This window comes from Acyrthosiphon pisum, chromosome X (genome assembly GCF_005508785.2).
Source record: "Acyrthosiphon pisum isolate AL4f chromosome X, pea_aphid_22Mar2018_4r6ur, whole genome shotgun sequence".
NCBI classification, from domain to species: Eukaryota; Metazoa; Arthropoda; class Insecta; order Hemiptera; family Aphididae; genus Acyrthosiphon; species Acyrthosiphon pisum.
In genome coordinates, this window is record NC_042493.1 from 84,485,382 (window position 1) to 84,512,922 (window position 27,541).

At 28.3% G+C, this 27,541-nt stretch overlaps 1 protein-coding gene across 3 annotated transcripts; it reads right to left on the reverse strand.

The window, feature by feature from the left end:
• Window positions 1-7,594: 7,594 nt before the first annotated feature.
• LOC100168635 (plexin-B) lies at window positions 7,595-26,810 on the reverse strand. Of its 3 annotated transcripts, XM_003247750.4 has the most exons (25): window positions 26,415-26,809; window positions 18,324-18,452; window positions 18,030-18,178; window positions 16,625-17,814; window positions 16,369-16,545; window positions 16,143-16,271; window positions 15,976-16,076; window positions 15,084-15,216; window positions 14,582-14,947; window positions 14,286-14,519; window positions 13,941-14,198; window positions 13,633-13,881; window positions 13,149-13,565; window positions 12,776-13,072; window positions 12,201-12,377; window positions 11,593-11,836; window positions 11,271-11,413; window positions 11,063-11,196; window positions 10,640-10,988; window positions 10,406-10,559; window positions 10,148-10,333; window positions 9,729-10,086; window positions 9,380-9,592; window positions 9,060-9,210; window positions 7,595-8,466 (listed from the first exon to the last, which is right to left on the reverse strand). In XM_003247750.4, exons 3-25 carry the CDS (start codon window positions 18,052-18,054, stop codon window positions 8,359-8,361), a joined length of 5,793 nt encoding a protein of 1,930 aa, XP_003247798.1. In that variant the 5' UTR covers window positions 18,055-18,178; window positions 18,324-18,452; window positions 26,415-26,809; the 3' UTR covers window positions 7,595-8,358. The 3 variants fall into 3 exon arrangements, with proteins under 3 accessions (XP_003247798.1, XP_016663798.1, XP_003247797.1); XM_016808309.2 differs by lacking the exon at window positions 18,324-18,452 and having other exon boundaries at window positions 10,169-10,333; window positions 26,415-26,810; XM_003247749.4 differs by lacking the exon at window positions 18,324-18,452.
• Window positions 26,811-27,541: the final 731 nt, after the last annotated feature.

The following is a 27,541-nucleotide window of genomic DNA, read 5'->3' on the forward strand; positions in this document are numbered from 1 at the left end:
AAGCCCCCCCTAACTACGCCTATGTAACAACTTGTCACACCTTTATTTTGGCAATCCGGCGCCACTGCACATACTAGTGAAACTTTGGACTCAGGAAGCTCTACTTTACTTAATTTTAGACTGATATAGATCCTTTTAATAAGTTTTGAAATTCTTGATCTTCTTCTAGATCGTTTGATATTTCTTCATAGTTTAAATTATTCACATTTATTTATTCAATTCTCAACATTAGGTCTGCAGTTACGTTTTGTTTACCAGGAATGTGTTTTATTTCAGTAGTAAACTGTCCGATATAATCAAGATGTCTAAATTGCCTTGGAGAGCACTTGTCTAATTTTTGATTGGAGGCATATTATGTTAGGGGATTATGGTCTGTCCACACTAATGAAATGTCTTTTGGATAGAACGAGCAAAACCATGACGTTACAAATCAGAAACAAGGAGAAGAAAGTGTCAATGGATAGATTCAAACCAGCGTATATTGAGCCACCAGCCCAACAACCCCTTAACCAAGGCCTCATATCGCAGACATTACCAATCCGGTCAGGACCAAGCCAAGACCAGTCTCCTCAAGGAAGGACAGAGGCAAAAACAGATGCACCAACCGACCAAAGAACAACCCGGAGTGGCCGCCCAGTTAAACTACCAGTGAGGTTCAGAGACTGACCCCTCAATGAAGGGGGAGTATGTGGTGCAGATGGTCAGACTGATTAATATTATTATTATTATTTGTTAATATTTTATGTTGTTGTAGCTGAACCACGGACTTATATACTTATAGTAGATATATTATATAGTATATCTTAGTCCGTGAGCTGAACCAAAACTTAGGTTATGTGAATTTATTCATTATTACTAAATTGTAAAAACGTAATCTTAAAAGATATATAAAATTTGTTACTCAATAAAATATAGTTTTTACTAAAAGAAAACATAATTGTAGAGTTGATTCTAACGCCAGATACCTCTACATATTAATGGCTGTACCACTTGCTGCGTATAATTTTAATGTATTTGATTTTTGTTGTCTGTCTATGCTTGACGGTGGTACGACTGAGATGTCTGCTCCATTGTCGACGAGGTACTTTAGTTTACTGGTGAGATCAGTTACAAATAAGCAGTTTGTTGAGCTTGCACAACCAGTCACCGCTTCAACTGGTTTGCTTCTTAGTTTTTTGCGTTGTGGAGGCTTGAGTTTATCTTGAACCAAGAGCCTTTACACATTTTCGCTTTCGCTTTGAACTTGGCATGATAATAACATAACTCGTCTTTCCTTTTTTATTTGTCATGGGACTTGGACCTTGTTCTTCTGTATTGCTTGTCGTCCCTCCTGTCATTGCTACAGCCCCGTTGACTCAGCTCTTCAATCACTTTGGTTAAGTGAAATAATTTTCAGTTCCAGAGCTGAGTGCAAGTCATTGGTTTGGCATTTGCATTGCTTCTCCGTGCTCACAGTTTCTACGGTACCTACTTATTTCACTTACTTCGTGGACTTTATCAGCCATTTTTGACAAATTAGATAGCTAATCTGTGCTGGTTGTGAGTACAGCTTTAACTTGTACCGATAGACGCTGTAACCATACATTTTTCAACATATCGTCGGCTAACTGGTCACCTGCTAACTGCTGCATCTCACGAGCAAATATGACGCTTTTTTATCACCTAGTTCTAAATCACGCAATAACTTTTTAAGCTTTTTCTCTTCCGACTAGGATAAACGCTCGGCAAGTACCTGCTTTAGTTTTAAGTACTTATTGCTTACCGGTGGTTTTTCGAGAATATCAGATACGTACGCTAGGTAGGACGTCTCTGTCTAACACGCCAACAACGTAATGAAACTTTGTCTCGTCGTCAGTGATATTTGCTGTGACAAAACCTAACTCCTGCAGTTGAATGAACCACATTTTTGGATTCTTTACCCAAGATGGTGGTGCCTTGAAATGGTGTATGAAAGTTAGCTGTTGAACTTGTTGTAGGTATTTGTTGATCATCGTCGGGCATGTTTTCCGTTTTTTAAAAAAAAGAAAAACGTTGAGGTCACCACTTTGTAGAGGTATCTGGTTAGAATGAACTCTACAGTTATGTTATCTCTTAGTAAAAACCATATTTTATTGAGTAACAAATTTTTATATATTATCTTTTACAAGCCCGGATTAAGGGGGGGCAGAGGGGGGGCATGGCCCCTGGGCCTCGAAAGTTAGAATTTATTTAGGGGCCTCTAATTTGTCCATTACTTTTTTCGTTAAAGGCTATGTAACACTAAATAAATCACCTAAAAAAAAAAATCGATGATTATTTAGCAAGAAAAAAAGCTTGTAAATTATAATTTATAAATAAAGTGATACATTAATACATTATTCATTATTTATTGCTATGTGCCTATATACCTAATATGTTCTAAATGAGGCCCTTGTACGAAAAAAAAATATATAAATAATATACAATGTATTCCAGGGTGAAGTGACCGGTCAACGTCATATGAAAGTATACCAAAAATGATGAAGAAATACCCTTTAAAGATTGAATCTTCAAAACTTTTCAATATTTTGACATAATTTTATTTTTATTTTAAAGCTATTTAATTGTCCTATAAACTGACATACGCAATTAAACCAGAAATGTGCTAATTATTTTTATTAAATTTAAAAAAAGAGAAAAAAGTTGGCAAAAATTAGTATTTTTAAAAGGAAATTGTACATGATTCCAAATTATTTATTATTAACTATGAGTTTTTGTTTTTTGTATTATAACAACGAAAATTAAACGAATGACGACCAATTAACCGATTCAATCCCAGGATAACTAAAATTGTGACGATTAACAGGAATATAATATGAAAAACCAAACTTTCAAGGTATTCTAGGTATATTAATGTGTTATTTAGTATAATTAAGCAGAATAATACAAAAAAAAACCCCATACCAAGTAATCAATTATTTGAAATAATCCACGATTTCCTTTAAAAAATGCTAATTTTTGCCAACTTTTTTCTACTTTTTAATTTAATAAAAATAATTAGTGCATTTCTAGTTCAATTGCGTATTTTGGAGTGTTGATAGGACAATTAAATAGCTTTAAAATTAAAAAAAAAATACATAAAAATGTTAAAAACTTTTGAAAATACATAAACAAATGCGTGATATGTATGATTTTGATAAAAAAAGTTTGCCTATAACTTAAAAAATAAAAAAGTTAGACCAAATCTTTAAAGGCTATTTCTTTATCATTTTTGGTATACTTTTATATGACGTCGGCTGGTCACTTCACACCGGAACATTATATAAATTAATATTTTTTTTTCGTACAAGGGCCTCATTTAAAACTTTGGCCCCTGGGCCTCAAAATGTCTTAATCCGGGCTTGATCTTTTAAGATCACGTTTTTACAATTTTTGTAATAATGAAAACAATTTACATAACCTAAGTTTTGGTTCAGCTATAGCAACATAAAATATTAACGAATACCTAATAATAATAATAATAATATTAATCGTTTTTTTCTTAAGGCTGGTATGCTGGTATGCGAGAAGCACTACATATAACTACGTACGATCTGTGCGTGTGTAAAACCACTTATCTTAAACTTAAACGAGAAGGCCAAATGTATACACGTCCTGATCATGTCAACATTCAACATTAGGAGGGGCTAATTATCGATCTTACGGGTCGGATGTACCTAGCGGTTTAAGACAAACTTTTTGGTAGTAACCATAGACGAAACTACGGGTCAGGCCAGGCAGGCCATAGCCTGACTTAATACTGCATAAAAATGTGTATATATTATATAGATATATAGCTAGCTTGAGCTAGCCGATAAATCTCTGTAGGTAGCAATAATGGTCTGGAGCGAAGCAGAACCCATCGTCAGAAATCAAGGATTCTCCGGTAAAACCAGATGATGCTCCCGTGAAAGAGGCAGATTGTCCGGTGGTGTCTAGCCAAGAAGTTTTAAGAAACCATATACTTAGGTACCCTCAGAATACCCCGGGAAAACTCTTCTATTCGTAAGTGATTGGGTATTACAAAGTGCATCCGCTATCAAGAGCAAAAAAGAGATTTTCACGCTGGGATCGCCCTCCCCCCACCATAGATACACCACTGGATCCGAAATGAAACAACCAAATTTATGAGCCACATCGTGAATTGGGTACCTAGACCAAGTAAAGCTAGACATGTAGGCACTGCAAAGAATCCAACAGATATAGTTACAATAATTAAGATTCACTGAGCTTTGGTACCTAATGATGGTTGGACGCATTTGGACGCTATACTACCAGAAGAAAAAATGCTTGGAAGACAGTCAAGACCGCGATCGCTGGGATAGGTCATTCAAGAAAATTAATCAAACATTACTCCAGCTGGCATGCACATTTGTTATTTTTTATAATCTTATAAATAAGAAAATATACAACATTGCTAACTTTCCAGTTTCCACTTATATTGTTTACAACACTGACGTGTGATTCTATTATTTCATATCGCCTTTCATCAATTTATTACCTATTTTATCCATATCTGCGATAAACACCAAATTAAACTAAAAATAGTTTAGTTCTTAATTTTTTAAGATTCATTCAAATATTTTCTAAGTTTGAGTGACATTTACAGGCAAAATACACTAGTATTTATAATTATAATACTATTGCAAAGTTGCATACAAAAATTGATTAATTTAATGGACCAAATGTGGGCAACTAAATCATGGTTAAAGCACCATTAGCTTACTATTGATTTATAAAATGTTTAGTGATTATTAATGTAACCCTGCAAGCGTTTTAGGAATTTAAAAAAAAAATTATGTAATATGAATATGTTACTCTGATTAGGAAAACACAGTAATGCTATGATTTTAAAATTTGTTTTTACAAGAAATATATAAATAATATATATTGAATACCTATTTTTAATTAGGCACTTCGATGACATTTAATTTATCTAGCAAACACTTTACAATTTAGCAATAATTCAGTTTTATGAATTAGGCAGTGTGATTTAATCAAATTTTGTCACAGTGAAAAGGATTTAAAACATAAATTGTTTCAATATTGGTTTAAATAAATACAATTGAATGTTACAACAAGAAACCTTATCTACCAACCAATTTCATTAGACGCTTACCACCAAATTAATTAATATCAAAATTAATGATATTACTACCTTATGGAACAGTGTTAGAGGCCATATGGATTAAATATATAACATATAATTATGTATATCTGATATTAATTATCGGATCAACAATACACTTTAGAAAAATGACTCAACATAATTGCTTTATGTACATAATTAACATTATACATTAATACAATAATTTATAAATGTGTAGAAAAAAAATCAATGTTTGTCATAGATTCATCAATATTTAGTATTATATGTTGATTACAATATAATTGTGTGCTATAAATCATTAAATTTTATTGACTGTTTTTTTGATGAATATTGTATATTTGTATATAATATGCCTTGAGTATTAATTTAAGTAACTTAATATTAATAAATTGCCACTAAGATAGAAAGGCTATAATTCAGTCAAATGTCGAATGCTCTATAACACACAACTGTTCAACAATACAATATAATCTAAAATGTTTATGAATACAATATATTATTAATCAACTTAACCTTTTTCGGATTTAGAAAACTATTTTTTTTCCTGTAAGTTATGATACTGAGTTTGTGATGTATATATAATTGTATTCGCATACAATATACATAAATATGTGCGGTGATATTTCTATAGAAATAAGTGTGCACTAAGAAATTAAATACAATAGTGCTATTGTATTTAATTTCTTTTAAACAATATGAGATATTAGAAATATGTAAGATTTATATACAGATTCTTGAAAATTGTAAAGATGATTTTACAGACAATTATGGATTGGTTTGACAAAGTTTACTTATTGTCTAATATACCAAAATACAACAATAATTATAAAAATACTAATAATAAATAAATTTAGATCAATGTTTAATTTGCATTTTTTTTTTGTGTAAAATACTTTCCTAAAAAACATTTTGAACACATTATAATAGTATAATATTTTATTATATATATATAATATATACAAACACATATATATATATTATATATATTAATATATGTAATTCATTTTAACATTTATACTAAATCTTAAAATAATATTTATACACTTTACACTAAAGAAATAGAGAATTGTTTTGATTTTATACGCTTGAAGTCATCAAAATGCTAGATTATTAAGAATACAAGTACAGATAAATGCAACAGTACAATTTGTTCATATGACACATAATTGAATAGACATAAGTTAGTGAGATCTAAGAGATTTTAATATAACTAAGATAAATAAGGTGTACAATATTTTAACAGTCCAGTTTTACTGCAACGGTTAGTTTAAGAAAATATTAATAAGAAGAAAAATAATTAAAAATACTAAAAATATTTTTTTAACAAAATATCATAAATCAATATAAGAAACGTATAATACATTTCTATCACTAAAATATAATAATTGTGTAACTGTTAAAATACTGTACATACATTATTGATTACTAATCGACAGCAATGTGAGGGGAAATATAAAATGATACCATCAGTGTACAATAATCAGACCATAAATACATTAAATAGATTAAGTAGTTTTCTAAAATAAATATTATACAAGTATAAATGCAATGTAAAATTATTGGGAACCAATTATAAAAAAACGCCGGATTTTGTCATTATACATGAATTGAAGCAACACAAGCAGAACAATAAGCATTGAATGGGAACTGAACTTATTTAACACAATCTTCTAAACATTGATAGAAATTAAAAATAAAAATAAAAATAAAAGTTCATACATACATATTTTAATCAAAAATAATAAGTAGTAACTTAATAATTACACATTTGTTAATAAAATTTAAAAATTCACTTTTAGACGGAGCAAAGACAAAATGTTCATTATGATTTTACGTGTTTAATAACACAATTTCTTTTAGAATATAATCTTTTAGTTAAATGTTTTTGCACTGTTTTCACATATTTTTAACATGTTTATCAGGACGGAATCAGAAAATAAACGTATTAAAATTTTATGTAAATTCTATTTGACCACGCAAAAACATATTTTAACTTAATTATTTAATTATTATTTATAGTTTATATTAGTAGTACAAAAGTAAGAAAAAAAATTATCTCAGTGTTTAATTAAAGAACAATAAAAAAAATATAAATATTAGTAATAATAGCAATATGTATACCAATTTGTACTTCCCTTATTTACAATTTGTTTTCTATTAAATGAGTCAAAACGTATGGAAAAAATGAAGATTATTAAAAGCAAAAATTCAGATTTAATAATAAAAATTAAATTGTTTGGGTAAGATATTCTATGTTACAAATATAAAAACAAAATACGTATAATTTGATGAGAAAAATTATGTTGATTTAAATGTCAAATTTTGAATCTAATTTCTTAGAAATATTAAAATAATAATGATAATATTGAATAAAATATATTGATTTTACATTTGTTTCTAAAAAAAATAATACATAAAGCAGGGCTTGAAACAGTTACCAAAATTATCAGTTACCGTTTTGGTGGCAACCAAAAAAATTGTTGATACCAGTTACCGGTTTAAAATTAGTCCTGGCATTAGTGGTAACCTATTACCAGTACAATATTCAATATTATAGGTTACCATTTAAGTGGTAAACGTTTCAAAAAAATGTCGGTTCCGATAAGCGATTGAATATTGGTTTTCTAAAAACAGATGTATTATACATATGTAGTATTGTAGTTCACAAGTAACGGTAGTTGGTACCCGGTTAAGACTTATTAAGGTATTATAACGTTTTATGTTAACTGAAAAATAGACACAGTAACCAGTAACAAAAATGTGTTTAAAAAAACGGTAAGCGATTTTTAGGTTTCAAAATTTCTGGAAAATTACCGGTTTTTGGTAAAAACCAGTAACCGGTTTTAAATCCTGTCATAAAGTTAAGTTTTCAAAAAAATAAGGGAATATTAAAAAAGAAGTTGTGTTATTTAATTGTTCAGACTAAAAGTTCAAAATGTACATAAGCCAAGGCCGGTCTTTAGTGTTTTAGTGAAATAAAATTGTTTTGATCAGCTCCTCAACAATAAAATAACTACAATATTAATTTAACAACCTAACAAATATTAAGTCGTATAGATTTTGGTGGTCAATCGTAAACTTAAGTTTGCCTAAAATAGCAATTAATATTAAAAACATTATGTGTCTATATATAATATATGTATACTGTATATAAATATTATTAAAAAAGTCAATATAATTTCTACGTAATCTGTACACATTAAAACATCTTTATCACAGGATAGAGTCGCAAGTAAATAATCAGTCTACTGTCAGCATATGGCCGCTTCATCACCTTCAAGTGTCCCAGCCACCTTATTTAATTTATGACTGAGATTAATCTTTTGACAATAAGGATCCATCTCTAATGAATCCAAAATCTAAATAATAATATAATAAATTAATGAAATACAGTTATAGTTTATACTTTTTTCGTAAAAATAAGTTGGTAGTAAATTAATGTAAATAATAGGGTGTATAATCCAATATTTAATTTATTTTAATGGTATGATTTTAATTGGTATTAAAAAAAATTTAAATACAAACTGTATCATGTAACAATATGGGGTAAAAAACTTAATTTCAAGGTCCTGGCAAAATTCTCTATATTTGTTTGTACAAATGACTATTTATAACAACAATATCGGCTAATACAAGATACAAATCAATGCCTATGTTATATATATAATGTGTGTTTAAATTAATCAATCAATATTGAAAAAAACAATTTTAGGTATAATAACCCTTCTTGGTCATCATTATAGATGCTACCAACTGCATTTAAATTTTAATATATTAAGATTGTTCGGTGCAGGATATTCAGAAATCAAAATAATTTATTCCTAATTTAACATGACACTGATTAATAAATAAAAAGCTGACTGTTAAATTATTACACCTGAAAACCTATCAAATTTCACGATTATAACAGTTTAAATGAAATAATTATTTTTTATTTAGAATGAAAACTTACTGCATCATTATATTTAGAAGCATAAATATACAGTTCTTTCAAAGCAGAAACTATGTGGAATTGGCCAAAATGTGAAACAGATAACTGTTGCATAGTTGTGCTTAGTTCTTGATCAGTTATTTGAGGTAATTTTTGAATGTCGCTATAAAATCTGAATACAAAATAATTATAATAACATTTAATATTAAGTTTAATTTTAAATAAGTCATTTTAAACTATTTAATTTTTAGTAATAAAATAGTTATATCATGTAACTACTAACAACACAATACATAATATATTTACAGTTATAAATTAAAAATGATAAAAATTATTAATACCTTAATACAGTCTCTCTGTACTGTGGTATATCTTTTGCAAACAGAAGTTTATTTGAAGGCGAATCTTTGCCTAATCTATGATCAGAAGTTGAACATGAATCCATAAATGTTTGAGCAATAACTGACAAACAAGAGTCTACTGTAGGAGTTTTGTCAATATCAAATATGAAATCTGGATTTTTAATGAAATTCACCCAAAACCTCAATGGAAGACTGTAAATTAAACGTTAAACTAATTTAGAAAACAATTATGAAAATTAAATTAAAATTGAAAAGGTTTACATTGCTTTTAAACAAAAATTATAAATTGTTTAAAAAGCTATTCAACAGTTAAAAAACTTGTAAGTACCTGTTGGACTTCCAAGAATGAACAACTTCTGGATCAATTATATTGTATTTTTTTGCAGCATCATCAAACAAATCAAACAACCACTTAACAGCTGGCGGAAGAGTTTCATTGGCTGCTAAAATTGTTGAGAAAAAATCATCAACAAATTTCTGTATTGTTCCTTTTGTTGACAATAATCTAGTTAAAAATATCTCTGGAATCGCCTTATGGGTTCTTTCAGGCATTTTATTTGTATGATATTGTTGCTGTGAATCAGTAGATCTAATTAAGTGATACACAGTACCATTGGAACTAGAACCAGTCTCAATGCCTCCATTAGTTGTTGATATAATGGGACCAGAATAATATCCAGATGTACCTAAATGAAAAATATTTTAATACATTTTGAAATTATAACAAAACTATTTCTAATTAATTACAATTATGGCACGATTGCATACAAGATTTATTGTATGTGTCATGTTGGCGTGGAATGAGAGTCATAACTGCTGTTTCTTTTACACCATAATGTGCAAGAGTGTTTAATTTTTTCCATCCACACAAGTTTTTGGTAGTAACATCATAATCTTGAAGTGTAAGGTGACCTCCCCGCCCATGGCGCCATTCTTTATAAATAATGTATGATAGTATTATTAATTAAACAGTAAGTAAACATATAAAATTTAAATTATTCTCACCTAAATCAACACCATAAACAGATGGTCTAAGAGAGAATGCTGTATTTTTATAAACAGCATCAAGAATTTTAGATTTAACTTGACTAATGGTATCACAATCTAAGACTTTACATTGCACTTTATCGTCTAATTCATCTTGCATAACATATAAATTCTGAAATATATATGTAAGTGTAGTTTATTCAGGAATAATAAAATAATCAAACAAATATTATTTGTTTAAGTTGTACTCACAACAACACGATGGTCAATTTGTTCTCGAAGTAAACGGTCTTCTGATAAACTATATCTAGCATCATATGTCAATGCATCAACTGGACCTTTTTCTACTTGATGTTTAATGGCTTTATAAAGTAAAAACAAAGAAGACCCTGCATAATCTTTAAGATACTTATACATGTTCAGTGCCATCCAATTGGTTAACATTTTTTCAACTACAGATTCAGTTCTTCGTAGCATTAGATGTGGATGCTTTGACATAACTGATTTATCAATTAGTCTAAGTAATAAACTCCTTAAGATATCAGTCGCATATTCCATTTTGTTCATTAAAACAACCATAAGTAAAGAAGCAACATTGACTCTAAAAATTAAATTTATTATATAAATTAAAAATATAAAAATGTGTAATTGAGATAAGACGTATAAAATACTCACTTGTCACGAATGCTAAAAGTTTTTTGAGATTCAAGAGTATCAATGAATGATAATACAAAATGTTTATTATTTATTAGCTGCTCAAATTGCATCATAGCAGCATCGTAATTTGTTGTTGATCCAGCAATAACAACCTATAATAAGTATACAACATAGATTAATAAATAATAAAATATATATTTTTGTGTTAAATTTTTTTATTTCTTACCTTTGATTCATTTAAAATAGGATGATCTCGAACTCCAGGGAAAAATACTTTTAAAATATATTCATTGTGATCTAATGTAGGTATACCAGAAGATTCTAAATCTGCAGTCAAATCGGTCATATCGGTTTGTAATTCAGCAAAAGCTAAAATTGAAAAAAATACAATTGTAAAACAATATTAAACATTTTTTTTAGGAAAAAGTCATTTTAATTATTTGGATTAATAGTTATTATTAATAAAAAATTATGTTCCAAGATGCAAAAATAAATATATGTATCTTTTAAAATTAAAATTAAAACAAAATAAAGAAATGCGATTGTACCTTGTTTACACTCAGACCGGACATTGCTTTCTAACGTATCCATTTGAATTTGAATACGTTTATACTCTCTTTCAGCTTGTGTGGATTTTCTTCGGTATAAAAATAATATAATGAAAAATATTATAATTATACATAAGGCGCTTGTTACTGCTCCAGCAATTGCCTCAGGTGAAAATGAATATGTCGATAACACATCGTATTGCAAGTATCCCACATTGAATCTTAGTTTTTTACCCACACGAACCTAAATATATAAAGCATACAATTATATTAAGATGTGTTTTTGTTAAAATAATCAAGGCTACACAGATAAATACTAAACATTTAATATATATATATATGAATACAAAATTATTACATTATGTAAATTATAAGTATTAAATGATAAGCTAATGATAACAAATATTTATTTAACTATTTATATGTAAGAATATCATTCAAAATTTTACATAAATTAAATTTCTTGGATTTGACTTGTATTGACAAAATAATTGTTTCAAATTAATTGTTAACACAAGGTTTCCTAGTTAACATATTTGCTAATTGCTAATGCATGACGATTTTGAGCTCTGACTATTATATTAAAATTAATTCAAAATTAAACTCACCACAACTAAAGGTAATCCTGTTTTGGTAGGTGAACCAAAATCATCAATAGATTGTGGTTGATATTGAGGGGGAATACAAACTAATTGCGTATTAGCCAATGAAGTAACGTTGCATACTTCCATTCCAATAGTTACATTAACATCAGATTCATCACAAGCCAAATTCAAGTTTTCACCCTAATTAATAATGACAATTAATTATAAACATATTTACGTAAAATAGGATGGGTTAAAATGTTGTACAAAAGATAAAAAACAAAAAATAGCAGATAATTCAATTGAATTAAGATGAATTGGTATGGATGTTGAAATATTGAGGCAAGAATAATTTTTTTTTTTTTATTGAACATAAAAACATCGGCTACTAGGCCATTAGTTATTGAACTAATTTTTTTTTTTTTTAATAGTTTACATTAATTAGTTAAGGCTTAATTAAGGTTATATAATTTGATTTCTTTTAAGATGTTGATGTTTGATTGGGGATAAAGAATAATTTATAGGAATTAAAGAAAGTAGATATGCATATTATTATACTGTTATATGAATGATATTATTTCCATATTATATTTACTAACCTCTATAACTAATGTATCGCCTTTATATGATTTTATAGTATTTGAGAATTGGAAATATTTTGGATCTTGCACATATACAATTTGAGACTGTAAGACTTTCAAATGTTTTTCTAAATCTTTTACAGCTGCAACATTATCCATAATAAAACCAATTTTCAAAGTCAAATAAGAATCTAAGTATTTTCCATTAGTAGCATGTCTTCTTCGCTTCCGATAACTTTTTATATTTTTCAAGAATTGGCCGTTAGCAGAAGGAGACGGACATTCCATTTGAGCTGAATTAAGAACTATACATTCCTATAAAAAAATTTGTACATTTAATATTAAGTATGTACAACTATATATTTATATAGTTTTTAAAAAATACACTCACGGTCTTATTGATGGGATGAATGAAGTCAGAATCAACATAAATAACCATTTCTGGCTTTTGGATAATGTCAAAATTAGTACCATGAACTGTTATCATTCTTCCTCCAGACAAAAAGCTAATTAATGGTTTTATTTCAGCAACAGTTGGATCACTTCGATAGGTAAAAGGTTTGGCCAATGTTCTATTGGAACCATCAATGATTAAATGCATTGAATTTACAGTCAGTGGTCTATTCGCAGCTGAAGTCACACAAGTAAGTCTTGTGCTTGAAGCATGAGTTGTATTGACTGTACATGGGAAATTGTCGAGGAATGCAGTTACTGAGCTTCCAATGTTTAAATTATGTCCACTGATGGCTAAAAGTGTACCACCACTCTGAGGTCCCATGCTAGGAGTCACTTTATCAAGCTTAACACTCTGTAATATATAATATGCAATAAGTATTGTACAAATTAATATAAATGATATTTATTAACTACTTTACCTTATAATTGAAATGTACAGATGATTCAGTCAGACCAGCATTATTTCCAACCACAATAGAAGCAAATTTTTCAGTATTTGATGGTCCAGTTTTACAAACAATCTTTACAGATACTTCATAATCAACTAAATGACACAAAATACCTCCTATATGGATTTTTCCCCAAACATCTTCTCTATTTAGACCTAAATTACTTCCTTCAATAGTGACCATTGTACCGCCTTCAATTGGTCCACTAAGAGGTTTTATCTAAAAAACAATTTAACATATTAACACATATTAAAAATAAATCATACAATTTTTAATACCATGTCTATTCTTGGTTTTGGACATTCGTTGCTAGATGATTCTGAGCAGGTTTCTGAATACACACAAGTACTTAAGCACCAAGTACAGTGATATTTGCGATTTCGTGTAACACATAATGAACAGTCAGGATGTTCTCTATGAGATCCGAGAATATCACATTTATATAATGTCACATTTATCGTATCAACATGATGGTTTCTGTTCCAAACCATACTGACCATTGCATCATATTCTCCAGAATTAGTTTCATATGAGTACTGAATTATATAACATAAATATAGATAATTAATAAGTCAATCAGTCAAAACAGTGTCTTAAATCACAAAAAAAATATATAAATTTACAGTAGTTTTATCACAGACGATGTACTTTTCTTCTACCCTTGCAGGAACCATTAGTTTGGCTCCTTCAATGTTAATTATACATTGAAAACCTGTATGTCCAACTTGAGGGTTAGGTAAATTTTCTACTTGTAAAACTATTTCTTTAGGAACACCATTTGGTAGTAATATTTTTTGAGCTGGTTGAACAAACCGTGGGCAAAACATGGCACCGTGGCTTTTAAGACGAGTGGGATTCTGAAACAAAAAATGTAGGTAATTAGTAATAAATAAATAAAATGTTGAAGATTTTAACTTACATTTTCCCCACTGATAATAATACGCTGACAACTGGATACATTATTTGTACATTTATTCTCGTAGACACACCAATTACAGGCCCATTGGGATTTAACACACTCCATGCATCTGGTATGAGCTGAACAATCATAGTAAGCAAAATTTCTGCTTACAAAGTCTTTATTTGTTTCAGAAGACCTCACGGACAAAGACACATAAATATGATCTTGGTTTTTAGGAATTTTTGGACGTGATTGAATTGAAGGAGTTGAGCATTGTAATCCAAATTGTGTAACAACTGCATCTAATGGATCACTTTTGCCAAAAACACAACGATATTTTGCTCCGACAGGTAATTCTGGTAACGTTTTAATCGCAAGTTGTAACTGGAACAATAATATAAAATAAAATAAACAATACATTCCGTCCTACGCTATATTTATATTATTATTAAAATAATAATTTGAAGTATTTAAATATAATAGAATTTTTTAATTTTTAACAACAAATAGGTACAATTACCTTTGACATTTGGTGAATTGGAATTCGATCAGGGTTTATTTGTTCGAAATCAATACATTGTTGACCAGTACCAAGAGATAACCATCGTGGTGAACTGTGACTTGCTTTTTGACAAGTACTTCTAACAGTACACCTAATAGTTGGATTCATAAAATATAAAAAATATAAACAATTAATAATTCATTTAATTATTTAGGGTTAATAATATATGTATTTCTTATTTTATACATGGATACAAGTATTTTTTGTCCAAGATATAATATATTAAAATTATAAAATTAATGTTCTGCAATTAATTATGTAAAATATTTGAAATATTTATAGCTGACTTAATTTTTCAAGTAAATACTGTATAATAAAATAATATGTATTATACAATATACATACATACAAAAATACACCTAAAAACAAGTTCATGATAATTATATTATGTCAATGGCTCCCAAGATATATTTTCAGGTGTAGCAAGAAAAAATTTAACCGCCCATCCACCCACTTACAAACTCAAAATGATAATATTTTAAACATTTTATCATATTTTAATTGATAGTAGTATTAGTAAATATAACCAATATAATCTGTGAATGATAATGAACATATTTCAAGTTAATTATTTTATGTTATTGTACCCACCCACCTCTTATTTTCAAGGTGTAGCGACCGCTTCACTTAGTAATTGAGTTAGGCGCCACTGTATTATGTGCATACAATTTTTTGGATTTTTGAAATAGTATTTAAATAATGAATGTTTAAGGTTTTGTAAATTAAACTACACATTTATCATCAAATAATAGACATATAACTCATGCAATTTGAATTAACAAGTAATGTTCTTAAACCACAAAGTTGAATAACAAAAAAAAAAAATTTATTTAAAAAAAAACAACTATACCTTCTTTCAAGTGAACACCAACCACAGTAAGGATCGTTTGCTTCCAAACATGAGGAACAATTAGTAAAACTGTAACAATGCTCTACTCTAACTTTCAATACCTTAAAATAAACAATACGAATTATACTTCTGTTTAACTTGTTAACATCTTTTAAATCAAAACTTACATTGCTCCGTGTTAACACATATAAATGTTCTCCATTAGAAGTAAGTGATGTATCTGGTAGTATGGCATTTCCGTTGTCCAAGATCAATTCTTCATAATTTACAGCATGTGTTGCAGATGATAATAACACCTTTTAATTATATAGATAATAAAAATAAATAAATTTGTATAATTTAATATACCTAAGTCCTATAGTTAATTTTTAAATAAAAATAATTTCATTATACCTTTTTAAGAATTCCTGTTGAAGTTCCCAAAAAAATAATGGTATTTCTTTCTGTCGTTGCTAATGTTATTGAAGTAATAAGATGATCGGGAAAATTGATTGCCGCTTGTGTAGTAATTGGTTCTGTTCCCGATATTTTTAAGCCAATTTCACAAAAGTTTAATATATTTCCAGTCGACTAAAATAAATTATTAACATGAACATATTATATTAAATATAAGGCTGAATTAAATGTATATTCATTTTATTATACTCACTCCTGCAGTAGGACAATTTCCTTGCAATATTAGTCCAGAAACATAAGGCATATTACGATATTTGATGGTACCATTAAAACACATGTGAATGTTTTCATTAAACTTAGATTCAATATATTGCATACTAAATGCACAGATAGCTGATTTTGGCATTGGTTCATTAGTAATGCCTTGACTTGGTGAAAAAGAACCAACCAAGACTTGGTCATCGGTGTCAATACCAAGACTAGCTGCTAAGTCTTCTCCGGCATTACTTAGCTTTAGATCTTGAGCTAGTTTATAATTCACCAAATCATCAGAGTTTGACGTTTCTTTTACCATACATTGTAATGTAACTTCAGTATAACTATCATAATTAGCATCATCTATACAAACTCGGGCTAATCTAGTAACATATCCTAGTTCTTCCTGTCCCGGCAACGGTGAATGTTTTTGAACAACAACAAAATATGCATAATCGCTCGAATTGAATCCATATATATATTTAACAAGAAAACGGTCACGATAATTAACGTTGATGTTAAGTGAAGATTGTTTTAAAAATGAAGTTTCTGCTAAATTTAAATTATAAAGGCTGCGACTTGAAATTGCTGGTACAGCATGTCTATAATCTCCATTGTTAGTAAAAGTAGTTCCAACATACAATACATTTGAAGAACCCCAATTATTATAGTGTTCTGGTCCAATGAAAGCATACGTAGAAGCTTGTTCTGTATTGGCAGCAATACTCATAGAAATAAATTGTGCTGGTAATGACACATTTGACATTTTATACTTGTTACAAGCACCTTGGAAAATAGAACCACATACTATTAACATTCGAGATTCTAAGTCGATAATTAGAATTTTGTTATAGTTGTCAGTAAGTGAGGTTTCAACTGGTGGAGATGTTGGACAACCACTTGCTGGACATTGTGGACTATCCAAGAGTGGACCAGTATTGGCACATGTTTCCACAGTTAAATTAGACCCTTCTAGTTGTATTAATTTGTTTACTGCACCAATGTAAACTCGACCCCCTAAACTCTTGTCTACAGCCATGTGAAGTAGGTGGTTTGAAAAACATTCTGACTGTGTATTCTGTGGGTATTTAGCTATAACTGACATTGCTGAACTGCATTTTAATGTTGTAGTTATTAGCAATAACACCAACACAAAACATAGTTTGGAATTCGGCATCACCAATTTTCCTGAGATAATACAATTATAATACATGTATTAGTTAATGTAGGTGCTTACAATACTAAGGCCCAGTATTACCATCTCCTGTTAAATTTAACAGACTCCTAACCGGCCAAATTCGGCCAGTAATAAAATCTGTTATCAGCTGGTTAAGTGTAATCGAAGCATACCGATGATTGTAATACTGGCCCTAACTGTAATCACCAATTTATTTGTTACTTACCCACAGTAATAAATTTCCAATCCATTTAAATGATATCGGCATTTTCAAGAAATCAACATCATTAATTGTATGTTTGTAAACATGTTCCTAAATGGAGAGAATTCATTTATCTATTAGTAGATGATCCATATTGTTTGTATCTATACGTTCTAAAACAAATAAAAAGATATTTCTATTAGAATATTAGATATTGATAATACCTATATAAATATATAGTTTACTAGCTGTATAACCAGACTTTGCCCGGGAAAAATTAAATCAATTAATACAAAATACGGGGTTATATTGGTGTACCTCAAATCAGCAGTTAGCTCTTGCCATGGGTTATTCCCAAATTTGGTTCAAACTACTCTTTAAACTTTCCTGATATCTCTAAAAACAATCTCTGAAGTTTCATCAAAATTGGTCGAATAGTTTGTGAGTCTATAAGCAATAAACATATGGAAGTATAATTTTATAAATAAATATAATAGATAGCATATATAGAGCATTAGAGGAACCACTATTCCAAATTTCAAGTTCAAGTTTCATAGTTTTTGAAAAGTAACGATCAACGAGTGAATGATATTTAGTATTTATATATAATAATATATAAATTAAAAGTTATGTACATTTATAAAATATAAATGTTGGCATAAATAATACAATTATGTATTATGTTAAATATAGCAATCACTATTTAGCTACATTTTAATGATATCAATTATTTGATATTATACAAATAACAAAAAAAACATCCTGAGAAATAGTCTAATCCAACCAACAGTTTCAAAGAATGATATAACACAACATAGCCATTAAAGAAAAATATGGTACATACAAATTTGATTAGCTAATATTTTTATTTTTCACAATCAAAATAATACATCATAAGCATAAGAAATTTTTAAATCATTATCTAATCTCTTAAATATAAAATAGGATGCCTAAGTAGGTGCCTATTTAAGTTATGGTTATAACTTATTCATAAAAATATAACAATTAAAAGCTGATTTCACCATTGAACGAATGCTACATAGGTTGAAAAAAATTAAATAGTTACCTACATTGACTACGTTATAGTGTAGGTAATGTAGAATATTATCATAAAACATGAATTCCAAATGTTAATAGACTTTAATACAAACTTGCATGTAAAAATATTATTTTATTTTGTTTTTATTGTTTTCTCATGGTTTTATGCCAAATATGTATAATATAAGTAATAACTATTATTATTAGGTATAATTTTATTAATTTTAAAGGAAATCATACTTTCATATAGTATCAAGAGTCAGACTGGCCCGGACTGCAAGTCCGCAATTGCGGACGGGGCCCTGGCTTAATTATGGCAATTGGGGGCCCCTGATTATATATATATTAATATTATTATTATTCGTTTAGAGTATATAGAAATACAAAATAAACTTTTTTTTTTTCAAATCAGGAAACATAATTTTGTTTACAATCTTGAAACGTTCTAAATAAATATTAAATTAATGAAATATGAAAGGAAAAAAAATTAAAGTTATGACATTATCATTATCATTTTACAAATTTAATAACTATCTATATACGAATATGTATCATTGATTATAAATAGTGTAACATTTTTGTGACTATTAAATAATATTATATTATATTTATGATATAATATTATTACTATATTGTATGACTTTGCCCCAGTGGCGTAATTTAGGGTTTGGATAAGAGGGATTTCCAATGTCTGATAATAAAAACAGTCCGATGTGTCTCTTGTCGTCAATTTACTTAGGACCTGCAGAAAATGTCTTAGCATTTGAAAATATACTCAATATAAATTCCATATTGAAAATATAGTAAAACCAGTTAATATATTGAATGATTGAATTTTAGTTAGGTACGTATTTAGTTGTTTGTTGTTTTTATGTTTGTTATGATAAATATGAAAGATGGCAATTGTATTGCGAGCACAGCGAGTTTTTTTTTCTGGGCTAAACAAAACATTTGCCATTTGCCTGTTGGGGGCTCTTTTTCCAAGTCCAACACTGTATAGTATTTGATCTACTAGCAGTCATTTAAATAGAGAATATTAATAAAAATTACATTATTTTTTTAATTAAATACATTGTTCATTTTTAAATTACATTTAATAATATATCAATAAATAATAATAATATATTGCGTACAAAGTTTCATAAATAATTATATATTTAGTTAATTAATAGTGATACACTAAATTTTGGTGACATGTGTGAGTTATATGTAATATTTGAAGGTGCTACTGTTGTATGCAACAAATGCATGTAGTCTACAATCATATACGTAGACCGTATATTAGAGCAGAAAAAAGTATAAAATATAGTATATATAAGTAAGATTAGTAATTGTATATGGTATTTTACCACAATATAGTTGCTTAAAGTCGGTATAGAGATAAAATTGTTAATTCGTAATAAATTGTTAATTTTTATATATTTTTAATTATACCACTACATTAATAATTTTTTTTTTGACGTGATTATATATTTTTATTATATTATGGATAAAAATACATTAATCAATTTTTTGACATACTAATATACTACGCGGTCTACTATGTAGACCGCATACTAGAACAGAAACATGACAGTAGTCCACATACAAGAGCAGCAACTATTTAAATAGATATAGTTAGTTCAAATTAATAATAAAAATATTTATATTATGAACAATTTATTACAAAAAATATGATTATGATATAGGACAAAAAGTATTAATAATTGTTGAGGACAAAAACTGTTTGAAAAGAGGTAAGTAATAAACTAACATATATTTGCTATAAGAAAATAAAAAATATTTAATTCTTTTTTCCCATTAATATAATTTTAAAAATATCTAGGTAATTAAATAATATATAATGTTATTTTTATTAATGTTCTCTTTTTAAATTTTTTTTTATTTGGATATTTTGCCATGTTAAATTGGTTATTTTATTCATATATTCATATTTTATTCATTTTATTCATTATATTTTATTCATATGTCAAAGATTTGAGCGGCAAAACATCTTTTTTTTTACTTATTTACTTTTATTACTAAATTCAAAACAAACAAAATAAATTAAGATAGCATATTTTATTTCTTCTATTGATTATAATTATTATAATACTTAATACTAACTGTATTTAATACTAAGTGTTACAAAGTTGTATTTACATATTGTTTTTTTTTTTATTAATAATAAAATTATTTATTTTTAATTTCAACATGTATGAAGAAATACATGTTTCTATTTTTGACATTTTGAAGCTACTGCTTTAAACTATGTTTTTTCGTTGGTATTCATGGTTTATATCTGGTAAGTAGCGTTGGTACGTTAGATGTTAAAATGTATGTTATTAACTCAAAATAAATAATATCCATATTTATTATTTACCTAGATATCTTAGTACATATTACTTAACGTGAACAACATTCAGTATATTACTGACATTTATTATACCTAACTATGTAGTTTTTATACTTAATTTTTAACAAATTTAAAAATGATTTATATGTTTTTTAGAATATTTAACTAAAAATATTATTATTTTTTATACCTATATATATTATATAATATATATAGGTATATTATACTGACATAAAAACAAATTTTACATCTGATTTTTATACTATGTAGGTAGATATTATTAAAAAAACTAACTCATTTCTTTATATGTATTATCTATATTTTATAGGTAATATTTATTTTATATATTATTGAATTTAAAAAAAAACTATTTAAATGTAGGCATTGGTAAAAAAATGGACTTATTTATTTACATTTAAAATTAATGAATGAATTGAATAATAAAACAAAATTATAATTTATATTTTATATTTAAACATCAATATTATTTTTATTATTATTAAAGTGTTAAAGCGAATACTGCATTAATAATAATATTGATATCTATATATTAATAATAAATAAATAATAAATAAATAAATATTATTATCATTGGTAGAGTACATACTGCCTTTGTAATATGACGGGTTAAGCGCATACTGTAACTTTATGTCTGCATGATAGACATTTTTAGTGCGTTTTTAATCAAAAACAAATATTTAAAATATTATCCCAATAAATTCTGTTTTCATTAAATTTGTCTTCATTGAGTTTAGGTATTTTTTATTCGAAACAGTAGTCAATTATTTTCTTTATGATTGCAATAAAATCTGTAACATAGGGATTTTTCATGAACTAAAGTTAAAATTGTTAGCAACCGAATAATGCCCATCCTACCAATTAATTCTCACCCCATATTCCTTTAGAAAATTCTCAAGCAATTAAAAAGTTTAGTCTCTAATTTTAATTTTTATATAAATAGGTAGGTATTTAATTTTTTGGTATTCTTTTCTATACTGTGAATATATATTATATAAATATTGATTAAATATATTATTAAATAACTAACATATCATGCACCTACTAGGTTCCACCTACGTATTATTATTTATTTCAAAACTATTTTTTCTTTATTTTATAGTATATCTACTTTTCTAAAACTAATTGATTTTAAATTACTTATAAATTGTGATATCTAGTTAAATTTGTAATAGATAATTCAGTGAACTGTTGTTATACCATAATGGTCCTTAACCAATTTTTTATTTGCCGTATGCTTGAAATGTTTCTACTTTTAAAAATTTAAAATCTCCACCAGTTACAGCATTGCTTATTAGTTATTAACATTGAATATCATTAAATATCTATGTAAATGTTATGAATTATGGCTTGGATTTTTTGTGGTTCTAATTTTGTGTCAGGGTGGGAGGGCTGAAGGATGGATGATCATGTGACAATACAAACTTCTGTTGTTTTTTAAACAGGAATTCTACTTTTTAACTTTTAATTATTTAACAGATATTTTTATTGGTAATAGTATTATTAATTTATGTTGTAATAAATAAACATAATTGTATGTTGTACCTATTCAAATTAAATAAATTTATTAAATCCATGTAAATCAATATTTATATCCTCAGACTTTAGAGGTCTTTTTAAGCATGTCTAAAGCATGTCTAAAAAAGAAAGAAGAAAATTTCATTTATAATCCTATAATTGATTTAAAAATACCAATTGTGTTAAATTATGTACCAATTCATAACATAATAAATAAATAGAAATCTTATTTTTTATGAATAACATTTATGTAGTATAGGTAAAAATAATATTCACAATATTATATTTTAAAATTGACATAATAATTAATAATTACATAACATATTAACCTGCATACCATAGTCCGTAATTTAACAATATTAATATATAAATAAGACAGTGTGTACAACTGTCATACTAATTATTAGGTACCCAAATTAATAGTTGTATTAATGGACAAAATTGTATGATTAAAATTGATAAAAACATGTCAGTGGTTCATAATTTCAACTATAAATGGCTACACAGATGAGGAAAACCATAGACCTTACACCAATAGACTGGCCATTTAAACACGTAGAGCGATCATTGGTAGATCGTGCTCTAAGCTCTTTATGTGTGACTTGTGACTGCACGATAATAATTATTATACATGTACTCGACGGAGAATAACAACACTGATGTGATTATACTGTACCTACATCACTGCTGTATGTCTATGAGGAAGTCTATGAGGAAAACACATCCACACTATTGATATTTTTCATTATGTTTAAAATATGCAAAAATAAGTTGTTATCTTTAATCGAGAATAATCCAAATTGTAAAAATGTCTGACAACCAACAAATTTGGACTCAAGAAAAAAAACATGCAAATGCATGCAATCAATATATAATTTGTAAAATAAAAATGGTCCAAATATAATAAATACTACATCTAATAAATAATAGGTACAAATAGTTTATATTTTTGTAAAACCATTTTTAAGGATTATCCTTAGTATAAACATTTTAATAACTCAGGAACTACTCTTGACTTTAGATTCTGTATATATATATATACTATAACATACCTAACATTCATGTGACCAGACTTCGCACATTAGGAGGGGGATAGCTCCACTCTGAGATCTGCACCAGATTTTTAAACAGTGTATGATAAATACACCGTTGGGTACCTACCTATCTATGTTTAATTTAAGATCAAATTGACCTATCATTAAATTGAAAAGTATGGATATAATCTAGTGAACCTCATAGGTTTTTATTTTAGACATTAATTTATAAGCAAGTTTGAGTATTTTAAAATGTACAAACAATTTTAATTTTAAAATACTCATAACTTGCTTTAAAATTTAAACATAAAAAAAAACCTATGAAGCCCAATAGATAATATTCATACCATGAAATTTGAGAATAAGTTAATTCACTCCAATATAAATCATAACAAAGTTAAATTGTCCTCATTGAGGCACTACTTACAAGGTAGTTATAATATCGAGTATAATATATATAAATAATAATAACTAGGTACCTTGCTTTTGACCACTATCATTGATTATAAGTAATTATATTATAAAAATGTACATATGTTATATGTAGGTAATAGGCATAATGAAGGGGTAGTCCATGACAAATTAAATAGGTATGTCAGCAACTCATGATACGCATGTCCGTGACGTGAGCATTTCTTCAACTGGTTGAGCGGTGGAGTGGTGGTGGAGTCTTCGGCGGCGGACCAATTAGAAACTTAGAAATACTTATGTCACAGGCTTGGTAGAGGGTAGATACCCAATTTTTTTCAAAACTGGTATATTGCTGACATACCTATTTCATTTTTCATAGGGTAGTCAAATTGGGAGGATGAGGGAGATACCTATTTCCTCCACGATCACATTTCTTTTAAATATTATATAGGTAGGTATTATTGATATTTGTATAAAGAAAATAATGTGAATAATTATTTTTTTTTTTATATAATATAATAAAATATAATTATAAATAACTAACCATTCACAATTTGTTATGGTAAAATGATTTTTTTCTGATTACCTATAAAAACAATTAACACTGGTAGAGCCATAGAGGTGAATACTGTACTTATTAAATGTGCTATAGACTTAAGAAAATATTTATAGGAAGATATAAATAAAATAAGTATTAAATTAACAGTTTAAACATAACATAATATTAATATCATAAATTATAAACTATAACTTTTAAGGTATTTTCTCATGTTAATTTATTGCTTTGATATTTATTAATTGTGTAGTTATCATGTTATTTTAGAGTCGTCCCAATGACTTGACTATAATGGCTGTTCGTCACTGGATTTGAAATATAACCTCTATTAGATAAACTGGCAAAAAAAAGTTGATTAGTTAATTTATGTACCTAGATGCAATTATTATAAATTAATTTATGTTTTAATTGATACATTTAACTGAAATCTTAAAATGACTTGTTTTTAATGATCTGAGTGCATGTTGAAAAATGAAAACCCAGTTAAAAACTCAGCCTCATCCCTCCCCATTACAAAACTATTTGACCACAACTGGTATAATGTACTTTATAAAAAGTATCGTTCAAATTTTATTTTACTATTACATTTCAACATTAGGTTACTAATGCCTCATTGTAAAAGTAAAAATCTTATTTCAGTAGCAGGGTTATACAATATTGAGGTACCTAGATTTATGATGTAGTAATACAATGCCTAATGAATACTCTACATCTTTTTTATTAATTTTAGAAAGTATTTTAAGTATATAAAAATGTTAGAGTAACAACAAAATGTACAAAGCTATCATTCAGCTAATGATGATTTGATGTAAAATTAGGTAGGTATATCTTTAATTAAATCAATAAAAGTGCATATAGCCAGTTCAAGACTTAGAGTTAGTATAACAATAGCAAAGTCACTAGGTAGGTTCAGAAAGTCCATATTTTTATAGTCATATCCATAGTAAAAACAAACTAACTTTTAGTCCTTTTAGTTGTTGAAACCCTAAATACAGCGCTAATCAAATTACACATAAATCCTAACCATAGCAGTTACCTATATGACTTATTAATGAATAATAAATTGGGTAATGAAAGCTTAGGTGTTCTGATAGAAACTATACACTAACAAGCAACAAAAGCCGAGACAAAAGCAGATCATAACCGCGGCTACGGACAATAGGTACATCTCATTGGACCCAATCATCGACAACCGAGTTAAAAACAGGAATTCACACTAACGCAGACGGCGTGATAAAATACCACAATTGAACGGATGACGAGTTAATTACAAAATGACAAATCTACAGGTGAAAAGTGGTGCACGAACAAGAAACGCGCCTCGTTACAGGTTGGCGGTGTCTCGCCCGACGATCGACGGTCGAGCCGCCGCTCGGTGGTTGTTTGCTTTAGCAAAAATAATGATAACAATATGTCAATATATATACACGGTACCACGGCAGAGCACTCGACATAATATGCAAAACTACAACATTTTGTTATGGCGTTAGTGTGCTTACCTGAAATACGGGGTGGTGGTGTCGGCGGTCATAACGATGTCGCGCGTGTCCAGCGACGTCCAAGTGCGAACCAGACGGGTGGGCTGCGTCGCCGACGTGCAAAATCGAACGGGTTGGCGACAATTCGGTTTGCCGGCAGGGTCACCACAACAAGAACCTCGCGCGGTCGGCCAACTGCCCTATGTGGCGACGGCCGTGTGTTACCGTGTTAACCGAAAATCGTCGTCCGTCCGTCGTCGGCGGCGGCGGCGAAAAAGCAGTTTTGACGCGGCGGCGGCGGACGATGTATAGCGGGCGGGCGGGCAGGCGGCAACGGCGGACGGCGTTCCGTGTGACGAACGGCAAATCAAACACAAAAACAATACATTTTCCAGGCCATTATGTTGTGTGCGAGTAAAATATTGTTAAGAATTTATGCTATTATCAATTGTATCAAACAAATTTCGATTTTGTTAGACACGGAGGCAGCGTTTGGCTTCCATCTTGGACCCTCCGACGCGGTCAGTTTTACGCGGTCACCGTACCGTGGCTCCTCCTGTCCGTCGGGTACGGCACTCGCGTGTGGCAAGTGCCAATTAATCGACGCCGCTTCGGATATGTTTTTTTCAACATTCAGCGCACTTTTTTTTTGTTTCATCTGACATTTCCGAAATGTGTTTATCTTTATTTATATAAATCGTTATAAGTGCAGAAGCTCCAATGTTGAGTACATTTTTGATTCGTATAAGTAAATAGGTATACCTATTATTAGTTTTTTTAATTTATTCAAATTCCCTACCTACTAATATTTCCACTGTTAAATGAACGTTCGTACTTCATTGATTGATAACTGATTTAAATATAAATCGTATACAATATAAAATAAAAATAATAAAAATCAAAAATATCTTGTTTATAGATTGCGTAACTTTCCGAAAAACTTTTTCTTTTTTGTTAATGGTAAAACAATTTGTGGGGAATCTTCTATTTAAATATCTAATGTTAGTTATAAAAAGAAAAATGTTATTGTGTATTATATATATGTATTTACTTTTATGTGCCTATTTCTAACTGTAAAATAATTTACAAAATATAAAAAAATTATCATGGCTATATTAATATTATAATTTATAGCTCAATAAAAGTCA

Bases quoted from the DNA above. Each gene is read 5' to 3' on its own strand.
- LOC100168635 (XM_003247749.4), bottom strand. From the start codon at position 18,054: ATGGATTGGAAATTTATTACTGTGG. The intron at 16,077-16,142 runs GTAAGTTTTGAT...GTTTATTTTAAG, and splicing joins ATGTGTTAACACGGAGCAAT to GTATTGAAAGTTAGAGTAGA. The intron at 14,948-15,083 runs GTAATTGTACCT...TTATTGTTCCAG, and splicing joins CAATTCACCAAATGTCAAAG to TTACAACTTGCGATTAAAAC.